At 51.1% G+C, this 25,513-nt stretch overlaps 1 protein-coding gene and 1 long non-coding RNA gene across 12 annotated transcripts in view; one reads left to right on the top strand and one right to left on the bottom strand.

Annotated features, from left to right (window-relative positions):
* Positions 1 to 7,014: 7,014 nt before the first annotated feature.
* LOC133068934 (uncharacterized) lies at positions 7,015 to 10,796 on the bottom strand. Its single transcript, XR_009695722.1, has 4 exons — positions 10,648 to 10,796; positions 8,292 to 8,359; positions 8,045 to 8,183; positions 7,015 to 7,217 (listed from the first exon to the last, which is right to left on the bottom strand). It is a non-coding gene; the product is annotated as an uncharacterized LOC133068934 (long non-coding RNA).
* PLEKHA6 (pleckstrin homology domain containing A6) overlaps positions 10,488 to 25,513 on the top strand; it is a 132,363-nt gene continuing 117,337 nt past the window's right edge. For 4 of the 11 annotated variants that reach the window (XM_061159868.1, XM_061159866.1, XM_061159869.1 and 1 more), the window contains exons 1-3: positions 10,489 to 10,682; positions 16,231 to 16,307; positions 19,474 to 19,531. In XM_061159868.1, the coding sequence (XP_061015851.1) occupies positions 10,600 to 10,682; positions 16,231 to 16,307; positions 19,474 to 19,531 (218 nt within the window). In that variant the 5' untranslated portion in view covers positions 10,489 to 10,599. Of the gene's footprint in view, positions 10,683 to 16,230; positions 16,308 to 19,473; positions 19,532 to 25,513 lie in introns of all 11 variants that reach the window. The other 7 variants (XM_061159867.1, XM_061159880.1, XM_061159872.1 and 4 more) reach the window with 3 other exon arrangements.

The following is a 25,513-nucleotide window of genomic DNA, read 5'->3' as shown; positions in this document are numbered from 1 at the left end:
GACACATAGTAACCTAACCAAGGTTATACAAGTAGGGAATGGCGGAGAACTGGGAGTTAAACCCTGATTGGTTCCAGAGTCCATACTTTTAACTATGATGCTTCACTCATTGTTTCAGTAAATATTAATAGAAATGGGGTTGGAGTTTGAAAAATAAGTACGCTTGATCAGGTGAATGTTGGAGGAAGAGCGAAGTTAAAGGATAGGGAGGTAAAGGACACTTCAAGTAGAAAAAAATGGGTTTAGAGAAAAGGTAGAAATGGAAGAATATAGAGAGCATGTTGGAGAAATGACTAATAAGCTGGTCAAACTGGGTATAGGTTCTATGGGATGGAGGATAGGTTTGTTATGTAGGGACTTAATGAGACAGTACTTTGAAAGCCATGCTAAGCAATTTGGTCTGTTTCCTTCTACACAAAGTGTCAAGCCAGCAAGGCAGTGACATGATCAGACTGGTTCTTTTGGAATAGCTCTTGAGTCATTTGGTGGCTGGACTGAACTGAGCAGAAGCCAGAAGAGAGAGATCAAGTAGAATGTTCTTGTACAAGTATAGGTATGAAGCAATAAGCTCAACCAGAGAGATGGCTAGACTGGAAAAGGGGAGTTGGGGAGTCATGAAGGTATTATGGTTGACAGGACTCAGAGACTGATCACATGAATAAGAAGGAAAAATTACAATGAGTCAGCTTTACTATGTTTGGTGACAAGGAGGAAGATGATGTTTAAGAAGCATCTCAAACTTAATACATCTTTAAATTAGTTTTCCCTGAGTCCTCGTCATCTCAGAATATGGTCCAGTTAACAATCACCCCATTTCTTGGCCCCCCAAACCTAGGAGTAGTATGACCAACTGTCCTGCTTTGCCTGGGACTCTGGGTTGGGAAAGATCTCCTGGCGAAGGGAATGGTTACCCACTGCAGTATTCTTGCCTGGAGAATTCCATGGACAGAGAAGCCTGTCCCTGGGGTCATAAAGAGTCGGACATGACTGGGCAACTGACACTTTCACTTTTGTCCTGGTTTTAGCTCTGATAACTCCACGCCCCAGGAAACCCCTCCGCCTCAGGCAAACAGAGATTGTTGGTCATCCTAACCCAAAAGTCACCCTAGATTTCCATTTCTCACAATCAATTGGATCGCCTTCCCTCCAGATATACCCTCTTTCCACCTACACTGCCACCTGGTCCATGCTGCCACTGTGTCCTGCCTACAAGGAGTAGGCAGTTGGATCTGTGCATCTGAAGCCCAGGGGAGAGGTCAGACTCAAATAGAAACTTGGGAACCGGCAGCATGTGGATGATATTTAAAACAATGGAGGAAGCACTTGCCTGGTGGTTCACGGATTAAGAATCTGCCTGGAAATGCAGGGGACATGGGTTTGATACCTAGTTGGGAGGTCAGGTAACTAAGATCACACACGCTGCAGGCAGCTAAGCCTGCACACGACAATGAAAGACCCCACGTGCGGCAGCTAAGACCAGTTGCAGCACCAGTAAATAACTAAACATTAAAAAAAATAAAATGGTAGAGGGGTTTGCCTAGGGAGAGCAGGCAGAGAGTATACAGAGAGTGTACAGAAGCGGGCCAGAGCGGAGTTTGGTGGAGTTGGAATACTCCAACATTTTGAGGTTTAACAGAGAAGTTGTAACCCAAGAGTTTAAGAAGCAATAGCCAGTGAAGTGGGAGATAAACCAGGGGAATATGGTGTCATGAAGGCCTGGGGGAAAAAAAGCTCCAGGCAGGTTGTGGTGGCCAACTGTGTCAAATCCTGGACAAACAAGTAGATTTAAAAGAGAGTTCCTGTTCCCAAGGAGTTTCAGTCCAGGGAAATAGGAAAGTGAGCTCTCATACACGGTGAGTCCTGTAACAGCGATAGACATGGGGCACACGGCCAGTGAGGAGGGCTTCTTCCTGGGCTGTGATTTCAAGGAGAACTGAAGAAGAAAAGAGAAAAGGATTCTTCAGGCCAAGAGGGCCACAGGCACAAAGGATAATCAACTGTAGGGTTTTCAGGATGGCTAGGGTGTAGAGGGTGAAAGAAATGGGGCACCCATTGCAGGGAGGAAAGAGGGCAGAACTGTCATCAGGAGGGTCACCTAAGGTGAGACAGAAGATGGTCTCCTGGATTTGGCAACCTGGAAATAAATGTTTATTTTTGTCAGAAGAATTCTAACCATTTTCAAGGAGCTGAGGGAACAGAAACCAGATTGTGAGTAACTGGAAATAAGGGATTAGACACGCTGAGGACATAAGGCATTCCTTTAAGAAACTTGAAGTGAAAGGAAGGAGAAAGTGGTGATAAGGTAATTGGGGTGGGGGGTTGGCATGGGGCTTTTTTTTTTTTTAAGGCAGAATTCTTCAACTTCATTATAGGCTTTAGGGAAAGAACTGGAAGAGGGGGAAGCTTGAAAATACAGGGAAGAAGAGATCATTGATTTGAGTAAGATTTCAGAAGGGCTTCCCAGGGGGCACTAGTGGTAAAGAACCCGCCTGCTAATGCAGGAGACATAAGGGACAAGGGTTCAATTGCTGGGTCAGGAAGATCCCCTGGAGGAGGAAATGGCAACCTACTCCAGTATTCTTGCCTGGAGAAACCCATGGACAGAGGAGCCTGGTGAGGAACCAGTAAGAATGAGAACATGAAACTGTAACTGTGGATAGGAGGAAAGAGAGACAGAAAATACAGACAATGTTGTAACAGTAGGCATAGGGAGACTGCAGTGAAGGCATTCTAGGTCAAGGTGGTGCCTTCCTTACGGCCTTTATTTTCTCTTGGAATAATGATGGTCTGCTGCTGAGAGTGACTACAGACACAGAAAGAGGCCTGTGGAAGACTGGAGTGTGAATGATAGGGGCATCGACTTATTTAATTCCTACAATGACTTGGTATGAAGTTTTTCTGGGCATTGGAGCAGAAAAGGTGGGCAGTTGAATTCCAAGTGGAGCTTGCAGTAGGGTAACAGCTGAGGACACATGGACTGGAATCTTGGTTAGTGCGGGGATAAAGTCACAGGCCAAGAGTTTGGGCAGAGCGGTGCAGGAAGCGAAACAAGCAGTAGATTAGGAGGAAAGTCAAGAGGCTAAAGGTTGCCAAGAGTCAGACACGGCCGAAGCGACTGAGCACAAAGGTACTGTGGGAAGGCAAGGGAACATGTGTAAAAGGAAGAAAGTAAAGAGGGCATTAAAAGAACCGAAACTGTGGTTAGAACGTGGGATATTAGAGGTTTTGTCTTCCAGATAGGAGTAAATCCGAGTCGTGAGAAGGTCTAAGGAACCGCCTTGGTTGTGAGTACCTTACTGCAGTGGAGGTGAATGTCCCTGGAACTGCAGAGATTAAGGTGTTGCGAGGTTAGGGCATTGAGTCGTTTCTTCACATCAGCACTGAAATTCCCCAAAGTGAAAGGGAGACAGTAATGGAGAGGATGATGGTGAGCCAGAAACCAGCGTAGAAGCCCGACCAGCAGGCTGGTGAGTGGCAGAGACAGGAGAAGGAACTGGTTGGTTGAAGGCTGGAATGGTTTCAGAGATACAGGCATAATGGTGCCTTGTACGTTTATTGAACTAAACTGAACCAAAGTGCTGTGATGGTTCCAGGAAACGCCAAAGTCAGCACTAGCTGCCATTTTCTAGAAACACCCCAGATCAGACTTTAAAGTCAGTGCAGGAAGAGCATTGCCTAAGCTGTGGATTCAAGAAGAGACCCAGAGAGGAAATGGAGGCAGTGACTCCAGGCCCCGCCTGCCCGTATCTGCCTGTGATGATAGACTGTCTCATTCCCTTAGCCCTGCCCCACCCGCCCCTCCACGGCCCAGCTCTGGGGAGCTGCCAGCGCCCGGTCTCTGCGCCAGGACACAGTCCTGGAGGAGAAGTCAGACAGCCATCTCGGGCTGGCCTCCTTACCAGGAGAAGCCAGCACAGGGGCTGAGAGACGCAACCTGAAGGAAGCATGTTTCAGGTGCTCCCCTCCATGGTGAGCAAGGGCTCATTAGCTAAAATGATCATTTTCCAGGGCCCTTCTCAGACCAACCGCAAAATAACCTGAGCGGTCTCCACACTCTCACCCAGGAGTACAAGTTTCTTCCTGCTCAGACAGAACCCAGCCTAACCTCAGCCCTTCTGCAACACAGGCACCGTTTGCACACTCCTCCTCGTGAGTGACGTGAAGGCACTTGAGGCTCACTTTCAGGACACGGTTCTCTCTTGTTCGCCTCCTACTTCATTAGCCACTGTGATTGAGTCTTTTGTTCAGGTTCCTTCTCATTAACACGACCTCTAAAAAGCAGCCTGTTCTGGTTCTCAGCCCTTGATCTCTGCCTCCTCCCTACTCACACACATTTTCTTTGTGATCTCAACTTGCTTCATGGTACTGATACCATCTAACCACTGAAAAATACCAAATCTCTCTACTCCTGGCACAGACGCTAATCTCATACACGCTGTCATCTCCTTGGCATCTCTGCCTGGGTATCTCATAGGCATCTCCAGCATGACATGCTCAGAGCTGAAGTGGTTTCCCCACTCTCCCTGCCATGCCTGCTCTTTCTGCAGCCGACTCCCATCTCAGGCAGTGGCAACTCTGTCCTTTCTGGTGCTCAGGCCAAATCCTTCTTAGTCAGGTAGCAGGAACCCTTGGAAGTGAGGCTTGAGAGCATTCTCATCACTCACAAAGAAAAGGAAAGGGCAAATCATGCTTGCATTCTCGTTCTCTCACAGTCCAATTACAATCTATAAGCAATTTCTAGCAGTTCTACCTTTAAAAGATACCCAGAATTTGATGGTTACTCACTGCTTCTATCCACCAACACAATGAACTAAACCATCCTTGTGTCTTGCTTAGATTATTGCAGTAGCCTCATAACTGGAATCTGTTTCTTCTCTATTTCAAATAGCAGCTAGAATGATCCTCTAAGAGAGTCATTAAATCATAATGATCATGTCTCTGACACTCAAACCTCCAGTAGTTCCCCATCTCATGTAGAATAACAGCTGATCTTCCCGTATCCTGGAATGATCTAGCTTCTCCCACTGGCCCCCACCCCACTGGTCCTCATCTCCTTTGCCACATTTATTCCGCTTCAGCCATGCTGGCCTCATTATTTCACAAACATCCCAAGGATATTCCTGCCTCAGGGCCTTTGCACTTATTGTTTCCTCTACTTGGAACATGTTTCCCCAATGTCACACGGTTTGTTCTCTTACTTTCTTCAAGTCTTTGTTCAAATGTCCTTCTGCTTAATGAGGCCTTTGCTGCCAAGCCTATATGAAATCTGTGGAATATAAGATAGCAGCATCCACTGCACTCCTATCCTTTACTCTTTCCATTTTTCTCCATAGACTCATTGTCCTCCAAGACTATGTATTCATTAAATGTAAATTCTATGTGAGCAAGGACTTTCTGTTTCATTCATTCTTGGATCCTCTGTACCTAGAATATTGGGGTCACAGAACGTACTCAGCAAATATCTGTGGAACAAATGTAATTCAGTTCAACTGGCTGTAGAGAAATTTCAGGATTTCACAATCCTCTGGTTACCAGCATCAGTTCAACAGTTTTTTATAACAAAACATGCCACTCTCAAGATCTCCCTGGTGGCCTAGTAGTTAAGAATCTGCCTCACAATGCCGGGGACAAGGGTGTGATCCCTGGTTGGGGAACATGAATTCCATGTGCCGGGGAGTGGCGGGGCCCGCACGTCTGCGTCCTATAGCTACTGGCCTGCATACCACAGTCACTGAGAGCCACGTGGTCTGAGATCTGACACAGGCAAACGGACAGACAAAATAAATAAATACTAAAAAACCCCACCTCTCTAAAACCTTTATCAAATCACAACTTCTACCAGTTTGGGCTCTTGCATGTTTACATAATTGTATCTCTATTAATAATCCCAGCAGAGAGGCCCTTGATTTCTTTTCCTCTGCTTCCTAGTTCCTGTAAAATAATTAACAGTGGCTAGTGACCTAGCCTGCTGCATAGCTATTAAATACCAGCACTCAACAAAAATTACTGTTGTGGTTATTCTTTAGCAGAGCAGAGGAATCAGTTATAATCATCTTAACTGTGAGTCTCTTGGTCAAATATGTTTAAATGATAAAGCAAATACCTTTAAATATAGCTTTCTACTGATTGGGTTCTCAGGAGACCTGAGTTGTGGTCCCAACTCTCCTGAGGAATTACCACAACTCTGGGTACTTCTCCTGAGTTCTCTAGTACCCTTTAGAGGGAAATTATAGACTTTGGCCAGATGGTCACAAATGACCTTTCCTTGATCTAAAATTGCAGTTATATTGGAAGAGTTCACATTCTCAAGTCACTAGAAGTGCAGGTGGTTATCTCATTGACTTTCCCAAAGAAACACTGGTTACAACAAAGCAACATGGCCACAAGACACTTTGACCTTTGTCCTGGCTAGGACTTTTTCACTTGTTAGGGACAGAAACTGGCTGAAGCAAATAAGGGTGTTTCTTGGCATCTACAAGTTGAAATTCCGGAGATAGAGCCTCTTCTGGTAAGCTGGTCCTGAGGCTCTAGGATACGAGGACACAGTGTGTCTGCACCCTCTGATTCCACTTTCTGCTGGACCCGTTTTTGCTCTCAGCAAGCTTCCCCCTCATAAAGACCCCAGCAGCACCAAAGTGACACCTGCCCGCTTGGAATCCAAGAGAGAAAGGGCTTCTTCCCAGGAACTCCAGGATCGTCTTAAAACTGAATCTCACTGGTCTGGCCTGAGTCATGTGTCCTTTCCTGAACCAATGGAGCTGGCGTGAGTGTGGGGGCAGCCCATCCAACCCATATGGACTGATAGTGGCAAAAAGCTAGACGTCAAAAGGAAGCTCCAGGGGCTATTAACAGAAGAAAGGAGGTTGGATATTGGACAAGTAAAAATAACGGACATTTATCTCAGTCCTCAATAACTTATGATTTTCTTATAGGTACTGTGTGAATTTACCGAGATGCTATAACAAATTACCTCAAACTAGCTGGCTTAAAACAAAAAGAATTTATTTTCTCACAGTTCCGGATTCCAGAAGACTGCAATTGAAGTGTGAGGGCCACACCCCTCTGCAGGCTCTGGGGGAGAAGTCCTTCTTCACCTCTTCCAGGTTCTGGTGACTGTCACCATCCCTTGCTCTGTGGTGGCTTCACTTCCGCCTCTGCCTCTGTGGTCACACTGCTTCCTGCTTTCTGTCTGTCTCAGGTCTCCCCCTGCTTTTCTCCTATAAGGACAGGTGTCCAATTTAGGGCCCACCCCAAATAATCCGGGATAATCTCCTCATCTCCAGATCCTTATCTTAATTGCATCCAAGTAAGGTCACATTCATGGGCTCCAGGGATTTGACATGGACAGTTTCTGGGGAGCTGTTTTTCAGCCTACCGCTGGACCAAGCCAGAAGCATGATAACATTTAAGTGACTGACTTAAGCTTTCAAAATATATGAAAGAATCAGAATCATTTCTAAATATTACTGATATATTTTATCCACATGCTTTGTTGCTTTTAAAGAGATAAAATTTGCTGTAAGGAAAAAACAAACAACTAAATTACTGACTTAATTGCAAAGCAGGTAAGGTTTTCATTTCAACATATCACTCTCCTGCCTTCTTCCAGGTAATTGTTGAACCAATACCTATTTTTATTAGAGTTTTCTGCTCTTTCTGAATTGTCTTTAGTTTCTTTGCTAAAGAAAGTTTCTTTGCTTAGCAGTATCAATCCTGATCATAATTAATAAACAAGAACTGGAATGTAAAGAGTCACTGGTGAGAATACACTACAGTTAGAAAGTATTTTCAAACCTGATTTCTTATTCCAAATGAGTAAAACACATTCAAAATCTCAACCACTTGCTCTTTTTTTTTTTTTGGTCTAGGTAAATGTCCCAAGGAACCCCAGGCTAGATTAGAGATAAACAAGACAAAAATCTTTTGAAGAAATCCTCAGGAGCCCCTGCTCCTCCAAGAAGACAGCGGTGTAATACATGTTTTCAAAAATATGTCATACAGTTCCGCATTTCCACCCACCTTCAGCCCAAGAAGCCGCACTTACTGGTTGCTCAGGTTGCACAGGGAGTGCAGTGCTTGCTGGTATTTTCCCTGGAGGCATCTTGGCAGCAGTCCTGGTGGTTCAGATCCTCTGATATCATAGGGGTGGGCAGGTGGCTCTGGGCTTTATCAGCGGGATGGGCCTTAACAGGTGTTTCACAGGGTTGGGGATGGGGGACCGGTGAGGAGTCTGCCACTTGACACTCGCAGACCCCTCAATTCAGGAACTACAAAGGGGCGTGCCTCCTCACCTGTGATTCTCGGATGCAGCTCTCCTTTACTGTCAAAGGCAGCTTTCTTTACTAAAAACATGTAGGATCTGAAAAGGGAGAAAAGAGTTGGGTATTATGCGTTTTTGCTCCTTTTTGCATCTGGACAATGGACCCAAACTGGCACCAAAAATGAGCCTGTATGTTGGCAGAGTGAATTTCCAGTGTTGGAGGTAGAATCATGTAATGGAAAGAGTTCTGGCCTGGACATTGGGCAGAGCCTTGCTCAGTGACATGAACTCTCCCTTCACTTCTTTGCTCTATTGTTTCCTACATTTAAGTCAAGAGGCTGCGATGAGATGTTCTTTGAGGCATCTTGTGGCTTCAGTATCTATCAAATGTACACACATTATACCCAGGTTCAGCCTTTAGGATTCCTGAGAAGGCTTACTGGTTGTTCTTTTTTCCAGAAAGCTCTCCCCACACACACCCGGATGTTGCTGGTGGTTATATTTATCTGGCCCCTAAATAGGGTCCAAAAGTACAGGATTGTGGTTAGAGTTAAGAGCCATTTCTAGTTAGGATAGATATCAGTCATCCATCAAATATAAACTGTGTGTCCTAGGTAGGTGCTGGGGCTATAAAAATTAATCAAATGGAGCCCCTGCTCTGAGGGGCACACAGACCACTGAAGGAGACAGATAAGTAAACCAAGGATTGCATTACAGGGTGGTAAGCTCCACTGTATGTATGCTCAGTCAGGTCTGGCTCTTTGCGACCCAATGGACTGTAACCTGCCAGGCTCCTCTATCCGTGGAATTCTCCAGGCAAGAATACTGGAGTGGGTTGCCATTTCGTTCTCCAGATAAGCTCCACTACAGGGTTATTAATAAAGTTACATGACACATAGAGGATAGACATATAAATCTGCCTGAAGTGGAATCAAGAATGGCTTTCTGGAGTAGGCAACATACGGGTTGATACCAAAGGGATGAGTAGGAATCACCTGGGTAGAACAGGCATCATGTCCCTTAGAATGCTTACAATAAGCTTACTCATTCAACAGATACTTGCCAACTGCCAAGCGACACATTGCTTCCTCTAAAGAGAGGTATCTAATTATTCCCTTGGGTCTGACACATGGATTAGGACAGTGTTTACCTAATGGGAGCCTCAGGGGCTTATGCTGGGAAAGCTGACTGGAGTCCAACTTTGATGCAGACCAGAGACTGACAGTTCAGTCACTCAGCCGTGTCCGACTCTTTGCGACCCCACGGACCACAGAACTGTGGGCTCCAGCAATACCATTTTGATATGCTAGTACTGAATGCCTGCAATCTATGTTCCGTACATGGAACACATTCCCTCCTTTCTTTTTTTTTTTCCTTTCCTTCCCTTTTCTGCACAAATTAGGTATGTAAAAGCTGTTGCTTTCTGAGTGCACCTGAAGGGCTCACTGATTCTTCCTTAGTCATGGCAGGCTTCTTAGAGGAAGTGCTCAGAAAAACAGGTAAGTAAGGACTAGCTTGACTCATGAGGTTGACATTCTAGCCAGAAGGGGCCCCTTGCTACTCACAGTCGTGCCAGCCTTCCCAGCATCTGACCTTTGTTCCTCTGCTAACCTCCCGCCGAGCAGAACCAGGTCTGATCACTTCCCCCTTTCGAGTCGGAGGCTAGACGTGTCCCTGCGGTTCGGGGTTCCCAGCTCTGTCCGCCAAACGGGTGGCCCCCGCGCCAGGAGTCAGGATTCGGGGGCCCGCGGGCCGCGGCGGACCCCGCCGGCCGGGAGCGGCCCTCTGGGCGGCGCGGGGCCCCGCCCTCCGCTCGCCGAGCGGGCGGCCGCGTGCGGGCCGGGAGCCGGGCGGCAGCGCCCTCGCTCGCGCTCGGCGCCCCGCGCCCTCCGGGGAGCGTCCTCCGGCTCGCGCGCTCGCCCGCTCGGCCCCGCCGGCTGCCCGGCCGCGGCGAGCAGACGGGCCCGAGCCCTCGGCGCTGTCCGCGGGCCGCCCGGGCGAGCGGGGCGGCGGAGCCCCTCGGCGCTAATTGCCCGTCATTAAGTTAAGGAGACGGCGGGAGCCGAGCGCCGACTCCGCGGGCGGCGCGCGTCTGCGGCCGGGCTCGCTCGGCCCCGCCGGGGTTAAGTCTTCCGCTCGCTGCCGCCCGACTGGCGGCCAACTGCCTCCAGCGAGAGGCCGGAGCCCCGGGCCAGGGAGCCGGAGGACCGCCTGGACCCCCGCCCCCGTCGCCGCCTCGAGGAGGAGCAGGAGTGGGGGGCTCGCCGTAGGCCCCCCGCCCGCCCCCCCGGCCCGGCGCCCCGGTGCGCAGAGAGCCGGAGGGGCTGCGGGACTCCGAGATGGCCGATGAGATTGACTGGCTGGACTTGCCCGGCCGGTGGACCTACGGAGTTGACCGCGGTGGGAGAGTCTTCTTCATCAAGTATGTGAGCCTCTGTCATTTTCTCTCCCTCTCTCTCTCTCCTTTCCAAGTTGTCCAACTTGAAAGGCAGCAGGGCTGGGGACCAGCCGGAGAGGCTGGGTGGGGGGAGCGGTGTCTGGAACAACCCGCATGACTAATAAGTTTATCACTGTGCCTGTTTGAATGTGGCTCCCGCCTTTTCCCCAGTGGGTCAAGGTCCAGCAGAGGTTGAGCACTCCCCGCCCTAGAGAGGCAGGCCAGGTGCTGGCTTTGCCCTCTCCCCTGGCCGCCGGCAGAACGGGTCCCCGAGGAGAATGCTGGACCTGGTGCCCAGTGCGCAGGTCTTCCCTTCCAGCCCTGGTCACTGACAGCGCCCGCAAAGGGTCCTTTCTTCCTTGTGCCCCCCCCCCCTCCCCACCCTTTCCTACCGGAAGACGTGGGCTAAGTGACAACATCCCAGGAGCCCCCTCCTACAGTCCCGCATTCCCTCACCCCGGGACTCAGGGCTCCCCAGATGGCAGCCCCTCCCCTCCCACACCTTTACAGGGCTGTGGTCAAGGGGAAGAAGGTGCCCACAATACACCTGGCATTCTTTAGAGAGGGAGGCTCTGCTGCTCTCAGTAATATATTAGCACTGTTATATTAATTTCATCAACCAAAATGGCTCTGGCATAATCTCATTATAACAGAGTGACTCTGCTGACGCTGTTTTGGCCTGCTTCTACTACAGGTATCTTTTGCCAGGATAGAAATCTCCTGATAATATAGCAAGCCTAGAAGCACAGCATTTGAACTGTTACCCACCCATGATGGGTTTTCACTTTCTCAAGATAGCTGCTCACAGAACATTAGAGCTGAAAGGAAGCTTGGATGCAACCCCCTCCTGTTTCAGATGGGAGGTGAGCTCTGCACAGATGGAGAGTACTTGCCTGAGATGAAACCACTTGTTAATCAGAGCTCCCACCAAGCCCAGAGTGCGTTGCCTTCCCTGTGTTCCAAAGTGCCTTTGCAGGAGTGCAGGCAGCCAGTGGTTTTCTTGTTGGTGTTACTGTTTCCACGTTTGCTATAGGCTTTTCTTCTGTAGTTATTACTGTGATCAAAGTTGATGTTATAATTATACTATCTTAGATATTAACTCCACTAAAGTTCTTGACCCTGGGTCGGATTCTGAAATAACAGAACTTCTCCAATATTAAAACAAGAGTCCCTATGGTCAGTGGTTTGAGACTTTAGAATCCATAAGAATCACCCAAGGAAATTAGTTTAAAAGGCCAGTTCCCAAGCCCTGCCTCCAAGGATTCTGTCTTAGTCAGAGGATGTGGGGTGGGCCTTGGAATCTGCATTTACACAAGCTCCTTTTTTGTTGTTCATTCCATAGACATTTATTGAATATCCACTATTTGTCTGCTGCAGTGTTAGGCATTGAGATTAAAAAAAACAATAAGACACAGGTTTTTCTTTAAAGGTGGTAGAGAGAAAACGCAAATACTTATGAAATAGTAAGATACATTCCAGAGGTAATTGCATGATGTTATAGGAATACAAGGAAGAAAGAGCTAATGGTCTGAAGAGTTGAGGGAGGGCTTCCTGGAGGAGGAGACATTTCACCTCATTCTGGAGGAGAGAGACGAGCATGAAAGGGGCCCTGAGGCGGAGGCCTGTGGGTCGGAGGGCACCTATGGCTGCTGGAGCCCAGGTTGTCGGGAACACTCTGAGGGGCTCAGGAGAGACGGGATGGGCCAGCTGGGGTGCCGCAGAAGCCGAGGCAAAACGGGTAGGAGAGGGCCTCTCCGGAGGGGCTCGTATGTCAGGCTAAGGGGCTTGAACACGATTCTGTCGGTAAAAGAAAACCAAATGTGGTTTCTAACAGAGCAGTGATGCAGTTAGACGTGTGCTCTAGAAGGCGCTCTCTGGCAGTTGCAGAAATGATGGTTCGGGGGCTGCGTGGGGCATCGTGGGAGACACTGGAGGTGTGGAGGGCAGGTAGGAGGCGGTCACCAAAGTCTGTGGTGTGCTCAGTCATGTCAGGCTCTGTGCGACCCAGTGGCCTGGAGCCCAGCAGGCTCCTCTGTCCGCGGGATCTTCTAAGCAAGAACGCTGGAGTGGGTTGCCATTTCCTCCTCCAGGGGATCTTCCTGACCTGGGGATCAAGCCCATGTCTCTTTGTCTCCTACTTTGGCAGGCGAGTTCTTTACCACTGAGCCACCTGGGAAGCCCCACCAAAGTCCAGGAGAGTCCAGGAGATTTGAATTAAAGATTTTTCTCTCTAAAGGTGGGGAGAATCTTTAGGCATAGAATTGAGAGTTCCCATTTACTTCCTGAATGTTAAGGAATGAGGGGAGAGAGGGGGAAGAGCCCCAGATAATTCTCAGACTTAAAAGAGAATGCATTCATTTGTTTTTGACTGCACTGGGTCTTCACTGGTGTGCGCTGGCTTTCCCCAGTTGTGGTGAGGGGGCTACCCTCTGCTGTGTTGCACGGGCTTCTCACTGGTGGCTTCTCTTGTTGGGGAGCATGGTTCCAGAGTTCGGGCTTCAGTAACTGTGAGCCTTGGGCTTAGCTGCCCCTCAGCATGTAGGATCTTCCTGGGGCATCAAGCTTGTGTCCCCTACACTGGTAGGCTGATTCTTAACCACTGGACCACCAGGGAAATGCTAAATCTTAGAATTTTTAACTTGAATTTGACAGAAATCAGGAGTATGGGAAGAGGAACAGGTTTTAGGGAAGGTACAGGTTTAGCAAGGAAATCCTGAATTTGAAGTTCCCATGGGACCGTCAGGAAGTGCTGTCCTAGAGGCAGCTAGGTGCATAGGCTAGAGGCTTAAGAGAGAGGCCCTGGGCTGGAGCATCATCACGCACAGCTGGGACCACCCAGGAGTGTGTGAAGGGCAAGACGGGAGGGTCTCTGGGAAGCACCACGTTTAAGGAGAGGACAGAGGAGGAGAGGCCAGATGGAGGAGACCCAGCATGGAGGTGGGTAGCCCCAGGGTCAGAGTGGCATGGCCCCCAGATGGCGAGGAAGAGGGATGCTAAGTAGGAAGTGATGGTCAGCTGTGGAAAAGCCACATGAGGTTAAGACTGGAGAGCGTTTACTGGATTGAGGAACTGGGGCACCAGTAATGACCTCTAGGAAAGTGGCTTCAGGGGAGGGCTGGGGACAGGAACCAGACTGCAGAGGTTGGTGAATGGCAAGCCAGAAAATGGGGACTGTTAGAAGGAACTGGTTTCTAACAGGGGTGTCCGGCCAGGAAGCAGAGGAGCCCGAGAAGGGAGCTGGAAGGGGAGGCAGCTTTGAGAGCGAGACAGACACAGACTGTCCGGTTCAGCGAAAGACACAGACAGGAATGGGGCTGAAGCAATGGACGTGAGAGGGGGAGAGAAGTTGAATGTAAAGCCTGCCATGCGCAACAGAGTAAGGGTCTAGAAAAGATGGGAGATGATGTGGATTGTGACCCACGCGGACCCTTCTTCAGTGGGAGAGGGCCACCTTTTGTCCAATGTAGAGACAAGTGCTATAAGATGGGAAGAAATATGTGTAAGTGTTGGGGGGAGGTTGCTCCTGTCTCCATGGTTTCCATTTCTGTTGAGTTGAGAGGTGAGATTATCCATTGAGAGTGGGGGAGAGGTATGGGAGGAAAGTGAGCCTGGGCCTTCCCAGCAACCTGGGACCTGAGGTTGGTGGGAAGGCCTTAGAAGCACTCAGCAAGGGTCGGCGGACTGGGGCCCCTGAAGAAGATTCTAGCTGGTAGATTTGCAATGAACCCGGTCCTTCTGCTTCTACAGTTTCCCCACCGGCCCAGAGTCAGAGTGGAAACCACCTGAGGCTGCACCGTTCTTGGCCGGGAGCTGACAGGGGTGGGGGGCGGGGGGGACGTGGGAGAGGATGTGGGGGGAGTTGTGGGTGTACCCTCCGTGGTCCTGTGATCGCCTGAGGGGTGTGGGCCGGGGGAGCCGATCACACGAGAGCAGGAAGGCGTGAGGGCCGGAGGGGAGGGCAAGGGCTGAGTGTCCCTTGCTCTTCTCCCTCGCCCCGTCCCAGGACCAGAGCCCGGGCCACAGGCCCTCTCCCGTGGTGCACATGGCTCCAGGCCCCGTGACTCGGCCTCCCAGCCGTCCGGGAATGCTCTTGCTGCAGCCGGTGTTAAAGAAACGCAGAGGAACAGTAGTGGAGTGGAGGGAAAGGCAGCAGCAGTCCACGTGAAGACTTGCACACGCGTGTGCCAAGCAGCTTTAGTTGTAACGGCCCGGCCTGGAAACACCCCCGGTGTTCATCAGCAGGGGAGGGTGAGCACACCTGCGTGTCCTGCGGTGGGATGAGCTACCGACACGGGCCAGCACGTGGGAGAGAGACAAGCAGAGGAGGCAGACAGAGAAGGCTTGTCTGTGTGATTCCACGCGTGTGATACCCCAGGAACTCTAGGAAGTGCAAGTGAATCTATGGTAACAGGAGACATGTCAGTTGCTGCTGGGGACGGGGGAGGACAGTGAGAACCAGTGGGTAGGAGATGGGAATTACAAAGGGGCGCAGAGAAGATCTGGGGGTTCATGTCTTGATTTTGGGGTAGTTTCACAGGTATACACGTGTGTCAAAGCATTACATTGTACACTTTAACTATGTGCAGTTTATTGTATCTTTTTTTAGTAGAAACTTAGTGGCACTTTCTTGGTGGATTTCATTATATTATATAACTACATTATATATTAAGGTATTAGTTACTGAGTGGAGTCCTGTTCTGGGCTCTGAGACCCCAGCCTAAAGCCTGGGAGGCAGGGTGGTCCAGGGGTCCTGTCCTGCGCATACCTTGGGCTCAGGAAATATTGGTGTCCTTGGTTGGCGGGGAGCTGAGAGAGGTCGGTGGACTCACCTGCCGTGGCATCTAGGGACCACAGGATCTGCATGGGGAGCCTACCTTGCTGGGAGTGAGGTATTCGAAAAAGCCTGGGTAACAAGGGGCACATCTCGGCCTGGATCCTGGCTTCATCACTTACTGATTGTGACTTAGGGGAAATTAACATCGGGGAACCTCAGATGTGTAATCTGTGAAGTTCCTAATGTGAGGGAATGTTGTGGATGACGGTTACAGCACTGCAGACCCTTGAGGACTGTTGACCCACCCAGCCTCCTCTTCTCTTATCCATCGAGAAGCTGCTAGTGAAGAACCTTCTCTGTGCTTCCCCTGTGGCTTCACGAGTCACCTCGAATGTCGCCTCTTTCATGAAGCCTGCACGCTGTTCCCCTTCCCTGACCCCATGCAGGGGGTGCTTCCCTCTCTGACTTGTAATGCTCTCTCTGCGTAGTCAGGAGTGTAGCTCCTATCACATCATATTCCAGTTATCTTTTTACACGTCTGTCTCTGGGTTATAGAAAAGTGGTGCATTCTCTGAGGTCAGGGATCTGGGATTCCTCATCTCTGCATCCTCAGAGTCTGCTCAGTAGATGCTTGGTCAGTGAACAGAGGCAGGCTGGCATCCGGGAGTGGACAGTCGGTACTGATGTGATGGTGGTGATGGGTGTCCTGCTCAGGGAAGCCTCTTTTACCTCTGACATGTTCATTTTGGTCTTCTCTAGTGATGAGGAGAAGTCAACCAGCTGGGTGCACCCTGGAACGGCATCACCCATCCAGAGTGGACACTCCTCCTGTCCAGGTAAGGATCTTGTCCGTCCCTGCCTTTGCAGGCCATGAGGAGGGGATGCCCTGTGGTGGCTGTGGGAACCCGCTACCCTGACTGTACTTCTGACTTTTTCCTTTATGGATGGACTCAGCTAAGCATTGACCCACCACTGGGCGGATATGGGCAGGAGGGTTGATGCTCACCTTGAGGTCTTTTCAAGCTCCCAGTCCTGTGCTCTGTGACTGGGACTGACCTCTGAGGGCAAAGAGCTTGCTCCTCTCTTATCCCTCTGTCCAGTCGGAAATCCTCTGCACCCTGAGAGCGCCCTCCCAGGCTAGTGGGAAAGATGGGCCCCATCCAAGCCAAGATGGTTTCATTCTAAATTGAAGAGATGGAGACACCAAGGGTCATAAGGCCTGGGGTATTTCAAGTGAACAGCCCATCACCTTCTTCAGGATACCACTGTGGACCATAACGGGAGGGTGTTGGACACCCCCCCACCCCCACCCCTTGCTGGCCTCCCAGCCCTTCACCCAGCCACACAGGATCCTGGTCATTCTTGGGGCACAGCAGCGCTGCTGGACATGCAGGTCAAGCTGACTTGCCCAGAGCCCACTTTCTTTTCAGTTTGGAACTGGACTCATTTTGGTTCTAGAGCCAAGAAGGACTTCAGGGATCATGGAGTCTGACTCCTCCATTTTAAAAGTAGGGAAATGGAAGAGCAGAGAGAGAGGGCCTGGCTCAAGGCCACTCAGCTAATAAGCAAAGCAGCATCAGAGTCAAATGCACAAGTTCTGGAGACAGAGAGACCTAAGCTCAAATCTTGGCTTGAATTTTTATTAGTGTGGCTTTGAGCAAGTGGTTAGTTCTTCTGGGACTTAGCTTCTTTGTCTGTAAAATGGGGATAGGATTATGAACCTCAAAAGGTTGTAGCACCGATTATGCAATGGAGTCACCATCAACAGAGGTGACTTCTACTGTTTTTGTCACTATTGTATTTTCAACTTGAAGCAAAGCCTCAGGATCCCAAGGCTGCGGCTGTCTCCTTCTGGGTTGGTGTTGCCACCTTCCATGTTTTGGCTGTTTGCAGCTAGAGTCCGTCCATCTTGCCATGGCCCTAGGTAAGGCTGGAGGATGAATACAAGCCTGTGAGCCAATCCTGTCATTTTTGGCTGCAGCCAACTGGTTGTCCAAGGTTGGGAAGGGGTTAAGATGCCCCTGAAGCTTGCTGGAAGGGCAGCTGCCTTAGTGGGCACTCCGCCTGGACAGGAATATAAGCTCTCTTGGTGTTGCCTGGGCAGAGAGGGCAGTGTGCAGGGAAGTTGCTGGAAAAGGCAGCGGACATAATCCACGCTGGCCTCTTTCCCAGGCACATCACAGTGGCAGGATTATTTATGATTCTGACCCAATGGGGATCCTTCTACACGGGGAGGCTGCCAACCCACGCCCTTCTGAATGAGAGCATCCTCGCACAGGGACCGAGGGGAACAAGTAGCGTTTATGGGGCAACACAGAGGAAAGAATGTGAGCTCTGAAGATAGGCGACCAGACTCCTGTCCCGGCCCAGACGCTTCCTGTGTGACCTCTGGCAAGTCGATTGAGCTCTCTGGGCCTCAGTTTCCTCATCTGTAAAAATGCTCGGGCTGCTGCCTGTTGTGTAACATTGCTGTGCAGACTGAATATGCTCGTGGGGTAAACTGTGTACCTTAGAGGAAAGAGGCTCTCACTAAGCGGTGGCTGGTGGTGTGAGTTCTGTGGACCACGCCCTGAGAGGGAGAGGGGCGGCCCGCTGCCCTGAAGCATCAGCGTCTCCAGCAGCAGCAGCTGTGGAAATGCTGAGCCCTGACACCCGGCAGTGAGTGAAGAGAGGGTCAGTGACGGAGGCCAGCACTCCGTCCAGCCCAGGCCCCACTGTCCGGCAGCTTGTGTCCGAGGGCAGCTGGTGACATGCAGGAGAGGTGCAGACCAGCACGGAGTAGCCGCAGTTTATAAAACCTCTTACACAGGCGGGTGTTTGACTGTTGAGAGAATCTGCGCCCCTTTGCTAATGTGTCAGCCACAGGGCTCTTGCACCGGTGCCCGGCCTGTCTCCACCTCATGCTGGATTCCCTCGGGTTCCCGGAAAGCTCGTTCTCCTCTGCCGCAGTTGGAGGCGGCCTGTTTGAGAGGCAGGACTCGGCCAGGGTGGCTCTTTTGGGGGGCGGCAGAGCCAGAGGCTCCCGGAGCGCCCTGTGGAGAAGGAGACGCGGCGTCTCTGGCACTTTGCAGCAGGGGCTGCAGCCTGGAGGACTGCCTAGATGCCTCGGAGCCAAGATGAGCTTCCTTGGCTACTAGGTCCTCTTTCATTTTGCACGTCAGTGATTCTCCATTCTAAGCATTTTCATGGATAAATTGTTTTCAGAGGTGCTGTTAAAATTAGAAAAAAAAAGCCTCATTTTTTCTGGAACTGATTTCTTAGGTCTGTGATGTCTTGTTCAGAAGCAGAGCTAATGACAGTGGCCTGGGAGTTGAAGACTTGCGCATGCGTACTAAGTTGCTTCTGTTGTGTCCAGCTCCTTGCGACCACATAGACTGTAGCCTGCCACCCCCGGGGCTCCTCTGTCCATGGGATTTCCCAGCAAGAATACTGGAGTGGGTTGCCATTTCCTCCTGCAGGGGATCTTCCTGACCCAGGGAGTGAACCTGCATCTCCTGCATTGGCAGGCGGGTTCTTTACCACTAGCACCATCTGGGAAGCCCTTGGAGACTTGAGTCCTGGTCTTATCTTAAGTGCTAATTATCCATGAGATTTGGGGCCAGTGACCCGCCGTGGCTCCAGCTTCTGCTCCTGTGATATAACCAGGGATGATCCTGAGGACCTTCCCGGGCAGTCATCCGTGCCTTCGCCACTGCATCCCTGAGGGCTGGCACAGATCAGATGCGCAGTAAATGTTTGTTGAATGAATGAGCGAAACCTGCAGAGCAATGATCTATTTTGTCGCTTCCCTGCTCACGGATGGGGGCATCCCCTCCACTGCCCCCTCTCTCACTGTTTACTGGAAGCACTGTTAGAGCGACTGGACAGAAAAGCGTGAGATTCTTGGTTTGACCACTGCTGGCTTATCTGTGAATTGCCCTGGTTCTCCTAGTCTCCATCCCTCCTGAGTGCAGATTGGGCTTGTGGAAGAGAGGGTGATTTTGTGATTTTGCTTCCTCACAGGTTTGCCCAAGGGTTGGGAGATGGATTCTACCCAGGAAGGAGCTGTGTATTTCATCAAGTGAGTAAAATGGAGCTTCTTTCCAGTCTTGCTGTCCTACTTTTGTCCTTGTACCTGATACCTCCTTGGGCGGGGAGACAGTTAAAGGGTCTTCTTGGAGGCCTTGCTGGGGTCTGTGAATGGCCAGGAGATGTCATGGGTTCCAAGTTAAAGCCCAGGGCGTGTGTGTGAAGCCCTGCAGATAAAGCCCATGGTGTGTGTGCGTGTGCGCGTGCGTGTGTGTTGGCCCAGGAGAGCTCGTGTCAGTCACAGGAAGTTCTCTGGGGTGGTGGGGTGGGGCTGGGTGGTGTGAATGGAGTGCTGGGCTGGGCTGTGAGGGTGGGAGGGACATGGCTCAACAGAGCAGAGGACAGAAGCCATTCCAGACACTCGGATCAAAGGTTTGGAGGAAGGAGACGGAGCACGCGTGTCATGAGAGGTGGGAAGTGGAGGGCAGCGGGAGGGAAGGGGTGAGCTGGGTGCATGAACAGCCTCCTGGGGGGGCCTCTGCTATCCTGGGGGTGGCAGGTGTGTGTCTGGTAGCCTGTGTCCCCTCAGGGGTGGTCAGGGCCCTCTGTCAGCTGGGTGGCTCGTGTTCCTGGGCGCAGCAGGCAGCCCTGGGGGCCGGGGTGCCCGCGTCTGCCCCGCTGGACGCCTCTCACTCTTCCCTGACCTGGGTCCCTCTGCCTCCCTGCTGGCCTGGGTCCCGGCTTCGCTCTCAGGCCGGCGGGGCTGGGCGGTGGCTGCAAACAGCTGGGGCTCAGGCACAGGCAGAGGGAGCCGCCGCCCAGCCTACAAGGAGAGCCTTTTCCTCATCTCCCTTCCTCTCCCCCTACTTTCTCCCCTTCCTGGTCTGTGCTGTGAGAGGTCCTCTTTCCATCTCCTGCCTCAAGACCAGCCAGCACTTGCATCAGTTTGCCTGTTAACCATATTCTTGCTTAGTTGCTCAGTCATGTCCGACTCTTTGTGGTCCCATAGACTATAGCCCTCCAGGCTCCTCTGTCTACGAGATGATGGGCAAGAATATTGGAGTGGGTAGCCATTCTTAAACAAAAGCAGTAGGAAAAAAATGGACAACTGATCTGTTTTGGAAATTTTTCTGATATGACATGGCTCTCATAGCCTGAGCTTTTCCTGAAACTGAACTCCTTGCTTCAGTTAAGACTTACTCCTTTTTTTCTCCTTGGTGACAGCACCATAGCATTCCCTTATGCATACCTGGTTCTTGAAGTCATTTCTGAAGCACTTTCACATGTATTAAAAACATTTTTTTTTTTTACTGCATGTCATGCGGGCTCTTAGTTCCCTGACCAGGGATGGAACTCGTGCCCCCTGCAGTGAATGTGCAAAGTGGTAACCGCTGAATGGCCTGGGAAGCCTGGCACTCTTGCATGTACTACCTTGTCGGCCTTTGAAAGCTCCCTGCCTCCTGTGGTCCAGCCTGGCCCCTCCTCACCCTCAGCTCCCGCATCTGGGCAGCTGTGCTGATTCTTTTTCTTCTCCATCAGGCCAAACTAATTTCTGCCTCAGGACCCTTGCACTTGCTGTTCACTCCGCCTGGGTACACTTTCCTCCTATTTTTGTACATCTGGCTTCTACTCAACATTTGGCTCAAGTGACATCTTCTCGGCAGGGCTTTCCTGATGACCTTGTCTGAAGTTCCCTCCTGTTCCTCCTTAGCACCCCCCCCCCTTACTTTTCTTTATAGTACTAACACTACCAGAAAGGTTTTTGTTTACATATTTGTTTTCCTATTTTCTTGTTGGTGTCCCCCACTGCTGTAATCAGCCCTGAGAGCAGATTCTGGCTCTTTTGTGTTCCACTCTGTCCTGGCTCCTTTCTGGCACTTGATAGGAACCCAATATTTGGTGAAATGAATGAACGAATGACTGAAAAATGTTGGGAGGTAGAGGTGTAACTAACTCCTGCTTTGGCTGCCCGCTCAGAGCGTCTCCTGAGCGCCTCCTTCAGGTGTTCAGTCCTGAACTCGTTGCTCTCCCACCACTAGCACGTTTCATCTTTGCCAGAAGTGTCACCAGCGCAGAACTCTTGGGCCCTCCTCCAGGGGTGCTGTCAATTTTCCCCTAAATATCCCTCAGCACCTCCACTTCTCATCACCCCAGTGGCCACCACCCAAGTTTGTGCCCACCTGGCCCCTAACTCTTACCTGGAAGCGTTCTAGCAGCTTTCCCATTCATGTTCCTGCCTCCAACCCATGCTGCTGCAAGAGTAATTTTTTTTCTACAATGCGAACTTGGTCATGTCATTCTCCATTAGAAACCTTTCCTGCTTCCCATCAGTTATAGGATAAAATCTAAATTCCTTACGCAGGCACTTGAAAGGGCTTTGTAATCTGGCTCCTGCCCCCTTCTCCAGCCTCTCCCACATCCCATTTTGCCAGACTCAATCTCTCATGTTTCCCTCAATGCACACCTCCCTTTCAAGCCCGCAACCTTTCTGAGTGTAACCCCTCCTCTAATAGGGCTTGCGTTCACCTGTAAACACTTCCTTTTCCTTCAAGACTCTGCTCGCGATGTCACTTCTTCAGGAGAGCACACCTGTATTGCAATTGTTTGTTTGTACGGGTGTCACTTCCCCTAGATCAGTGCAACAGAATGACCTGGAGGGCTCGTCAGAACAGATTGCTTGGCCCAGCCATGGAGTTTCTGATTCAGAGTCTGCATTTCTAACAGGCTCCCAGGTTATACTGCTGCCCTGGGGACCACACTTGGAGAACTACTGATCTGAACTGAAAGCTCATTAAGGGCAGAGGTGGCACAATGTGGCCATAAAATGTGGAAACAGAGGCAGTATAATTTCATTATGTTTTGTGATGAAATGTCAGCTACCCTTCTATCATACATCTGTGTCATTCCCAGACTTGGTGGCCACTCGGAACACCAGGAACAGCTGTAACCACTCTTAGAGCTGAGTGCTTCACTACATTGTCAGCTCATTCAGTCCTCCAAAGGCTTTATGAGGGAGGTTCTGTCATTTCTAATGATTTGAGAAAGTAAGAGAAAAACAAACCGGAACTTAGTAAATAACTTGTTCAATGCCTGAAGCTTGTAGAAAGCAAAGACATGGGATTCAGCCCCATGTCTGCCTGATGTCATAGTCTGGCCTGTTGGCATCATGCCACAGCTGTCCCCAGCATCCTCTGTGCCTCTCTTGGCAAGGGAGGCATCAGTAAACCCGGACTGAATGAGTGAGTGAGTGACTGAATGAATGACTCTGGCCTACTCGTCTTATTTTCATAGTTCCCTGCACAATCAATTCCCTACAAAGGTTTATGACTCTGGGTTGGTGGGTGAGTTAGACTGAGTATCCCAGACATGGATGCCAAGAGGTAATAGTAAAAGTCAGATATACACATAACTTTGGAATCTGGGCTTCATTTTTTCTTCTTTTAGTGTGGTTGAGTCAAATTTCAAAAAGCAAATACTGCTATCTGGCCAGCTCCAGATAAATCTGATAATTGTGTGTCAATAGATCCTTTCCCTCGTGGTGCTTAGGAGGTCATTCTTTGGGATTGCACAACTGATGGCATTGCTCAAGCGTGTGTGCGGTTTTAAAGTGTCATTGAACAGAAAGGGTGTGTGGGGAGAAGAGAAAAAGCACAGGGTTAAACTGTGGGTAAGTAAACCCATTGCCAGCCTGTGCGCATGTACATATAAATCCACTGGAGGGCACCAAAGCACGCGGGACTGGCCCCGAGGCCGAGAAAGGGCTGTTGACTCAACGTGGGTCCTCCCCGAGCTGACAGGCATCCTGACCGTCCTCTGCTGCCTCTCAACCACTGTGGCTCTGGTGGGCTCCTCTGATGCTTAGAGACCTGGCTGGGTAACACTTATCCCTGATTTCTCTGGCCCCTGGCTCCTTCCCGCCTTCCTGCTAAAGCAGCCGTCTGTGGAGCTTGCCAGTTCAGTCTCCAAGAGTGCGTCTCTCTGCGGTTTGCAAAGAGGGCGGTAGGATGGGGGTGGCTTCTGCGGACACATGCCCTGTTACCCTCGCTCCCAGCCTGGGCCCTGCTGCCCCTCTCCCGCCAGCCTGCAGGGGCACCTCCGCCCTCGGGGAGCCCCACCCAGCTGCTGTCACCTCCTTGTTCTGGCCTGAATGCTTCCTCCAAGACGGGGCTAGGACGGGCTCTCTGCACCTGTGCCTCTGGTTCGGTCAGGGTGGCTCAGCGCCATGCCAGGGCCTGCGGGGGCCAGGCACGCAGGAGCCCGGGGCTGGCGCACAGGAATGATCAGTAGAGAGCCCAACCTAGGGGACCCCCGAGGATGTGGTGTCCCAGGAAGTACGATGGAGCCTCACAGGGCAAAGGAGAGAAGTCCCAGGGCAGCAAATCTGCAAGTTCGTCGCCTGACTAGCTCTGCCCTCCGAAAGGCAGATAATACCCGGGAACAGTAAAGCATGAGATGGATGAGGAGAGCAGTGAGGCGTGGTGTGGGGCTTGGAACAGACAAGCCCCATTTGCAGATGAGGAAAACTGAGGCTCAGCAGGCAGGTCACTCGTTCAGAGTCCCTCAGCTGAGAGGGAACAGAGCCAGGGCTCACCCTCAGGTCCTGAAAGAGAACTTAACACATGGCTCCATTATCCACTCCCCGCTTCCTACCTTCTGGCAGGCGTGGCTGGATGAGGAAAGGGCAGACACATTTGAAGGGCAATGGATCACCCAGTTTAGTGGTCCCCAGTACTGTGTGGTGGGGGTCGGTATTGACCCTGGAAAGGCCGGGAGGATGTGAGTGTTTAGAGGCTGTAAATCCATGACTGAGAGTTTTGGACTTTTCTTCTAAGCGCTGGGGGCCATGGATTCCAAAGTGGAGGATGGATGGAGTCACAGAGGCATGTCCTTTGGAATACTCTCCCTAATACCGCCTCCTCCCTCCCTCCCAGCCTAAGCCTTTCAGATGAGTCTTGCTCCCCCTCTGCTGGGTTAACAGAGGGAATTCAGATTTGGCGCAGGTGGACTCTATCTGGCTTGGCCTCACCCGTCCTTGTTGGACCTTGGAGATGCCCCGCCCCTTGCTCCCCGAAGAAGCACAGTCCGTGCTCCTGCAGCCGCCCTCATGTGCCTCTCCAGCCCCGCAGCCCCCCAGGTCCCCGGGAAGCAGTGAGGCTCTAGCTCAGGCCTCTCCGAGGATCGAGGGACTTGTCTGCTGCCCTTGCCCTCCGTCTGCCAGAGAGAAAACTCTGAGGAGTTCGTGGAATAGAGGCTGGGGTCCTTGTCCCCTTTCCCACTCTGTCTGTCCCCTCCGGATGCTGTAATCTCCGGTTCCAGCCCTACTTTGCTCCATTGACTCCTTGATGCCCAAGACCCCCCAGAGCCCCACATCTCAGGCTGCCTGGGGTGGGTTCTCCCCAAGACAGGCAGTCTCGCCACGTCCTGCAGAGTGGGACAGGTGGGCTGGGCTGAACCGGTGCTGCCTGCATGGGGCCTGCGTCCAGGACTTCTCTGTCCCTTCTGCCAAGTGGCTCCCCGACGGCCAGTGGACTCAGCGTTTCAGCCTTTGGCGGGGGGTGACCTCAGGACCCCCTTCTCCACTACAGCTGCAGGCAGGTACATGCTACTCAAACCCGGGATCCCCGGCTCCAGCCTGGTCTGCTCTGGGGTGGGAAGGACAGTCTTTCCAGTGGCTTCCTCTGGGGATGTGGGAGTGGGTTGTGGATCAGATCCCCTTAACACTCCCCTCCTGCTGCTCCTCCTGGACTCTGGAAGTCTGTGTGTTTGCACTTTTCATAGTAGGTTCTTTTTAACAATAAAGGCTTCAGTTGTAAAAGTGATGCTTATACTCATATCACATTAAAAGAGACCGATGGAGAAGGGAAATGGTTGTAGTTAAGTGAAAGGAAGGGAAGGGGAAGGGAAAGTCACGTCTGACTCTTATGACCCCATGGACTGTAGCCTGCCAGGCTCCTCTGTCCATGGGATTCTCCAGCCAAGAATACTGGAGTGGGTTGCCATTTCCTTCTCCAGGGGATCTTCCTGACCCAGGAAT

The sequence above is a fragment of the Dama dama genome, chromosome 14 (genome assembly GCF_033118175.1).
Source record: "Dama dama isolate Ldn47 chromosome 14, ASM3311817v1, whole genome shotgun sequence".
NCBI classification, from domain to species: domain Eukaryota; kingdom Metazoa; phylum Chordata; class Mammalia; order Artiodactyla; family Cervidae; genus Dama; species Dama dama.
This window is presented reverse-complemented; position numbering and strand designations above follow the sequence as displayed.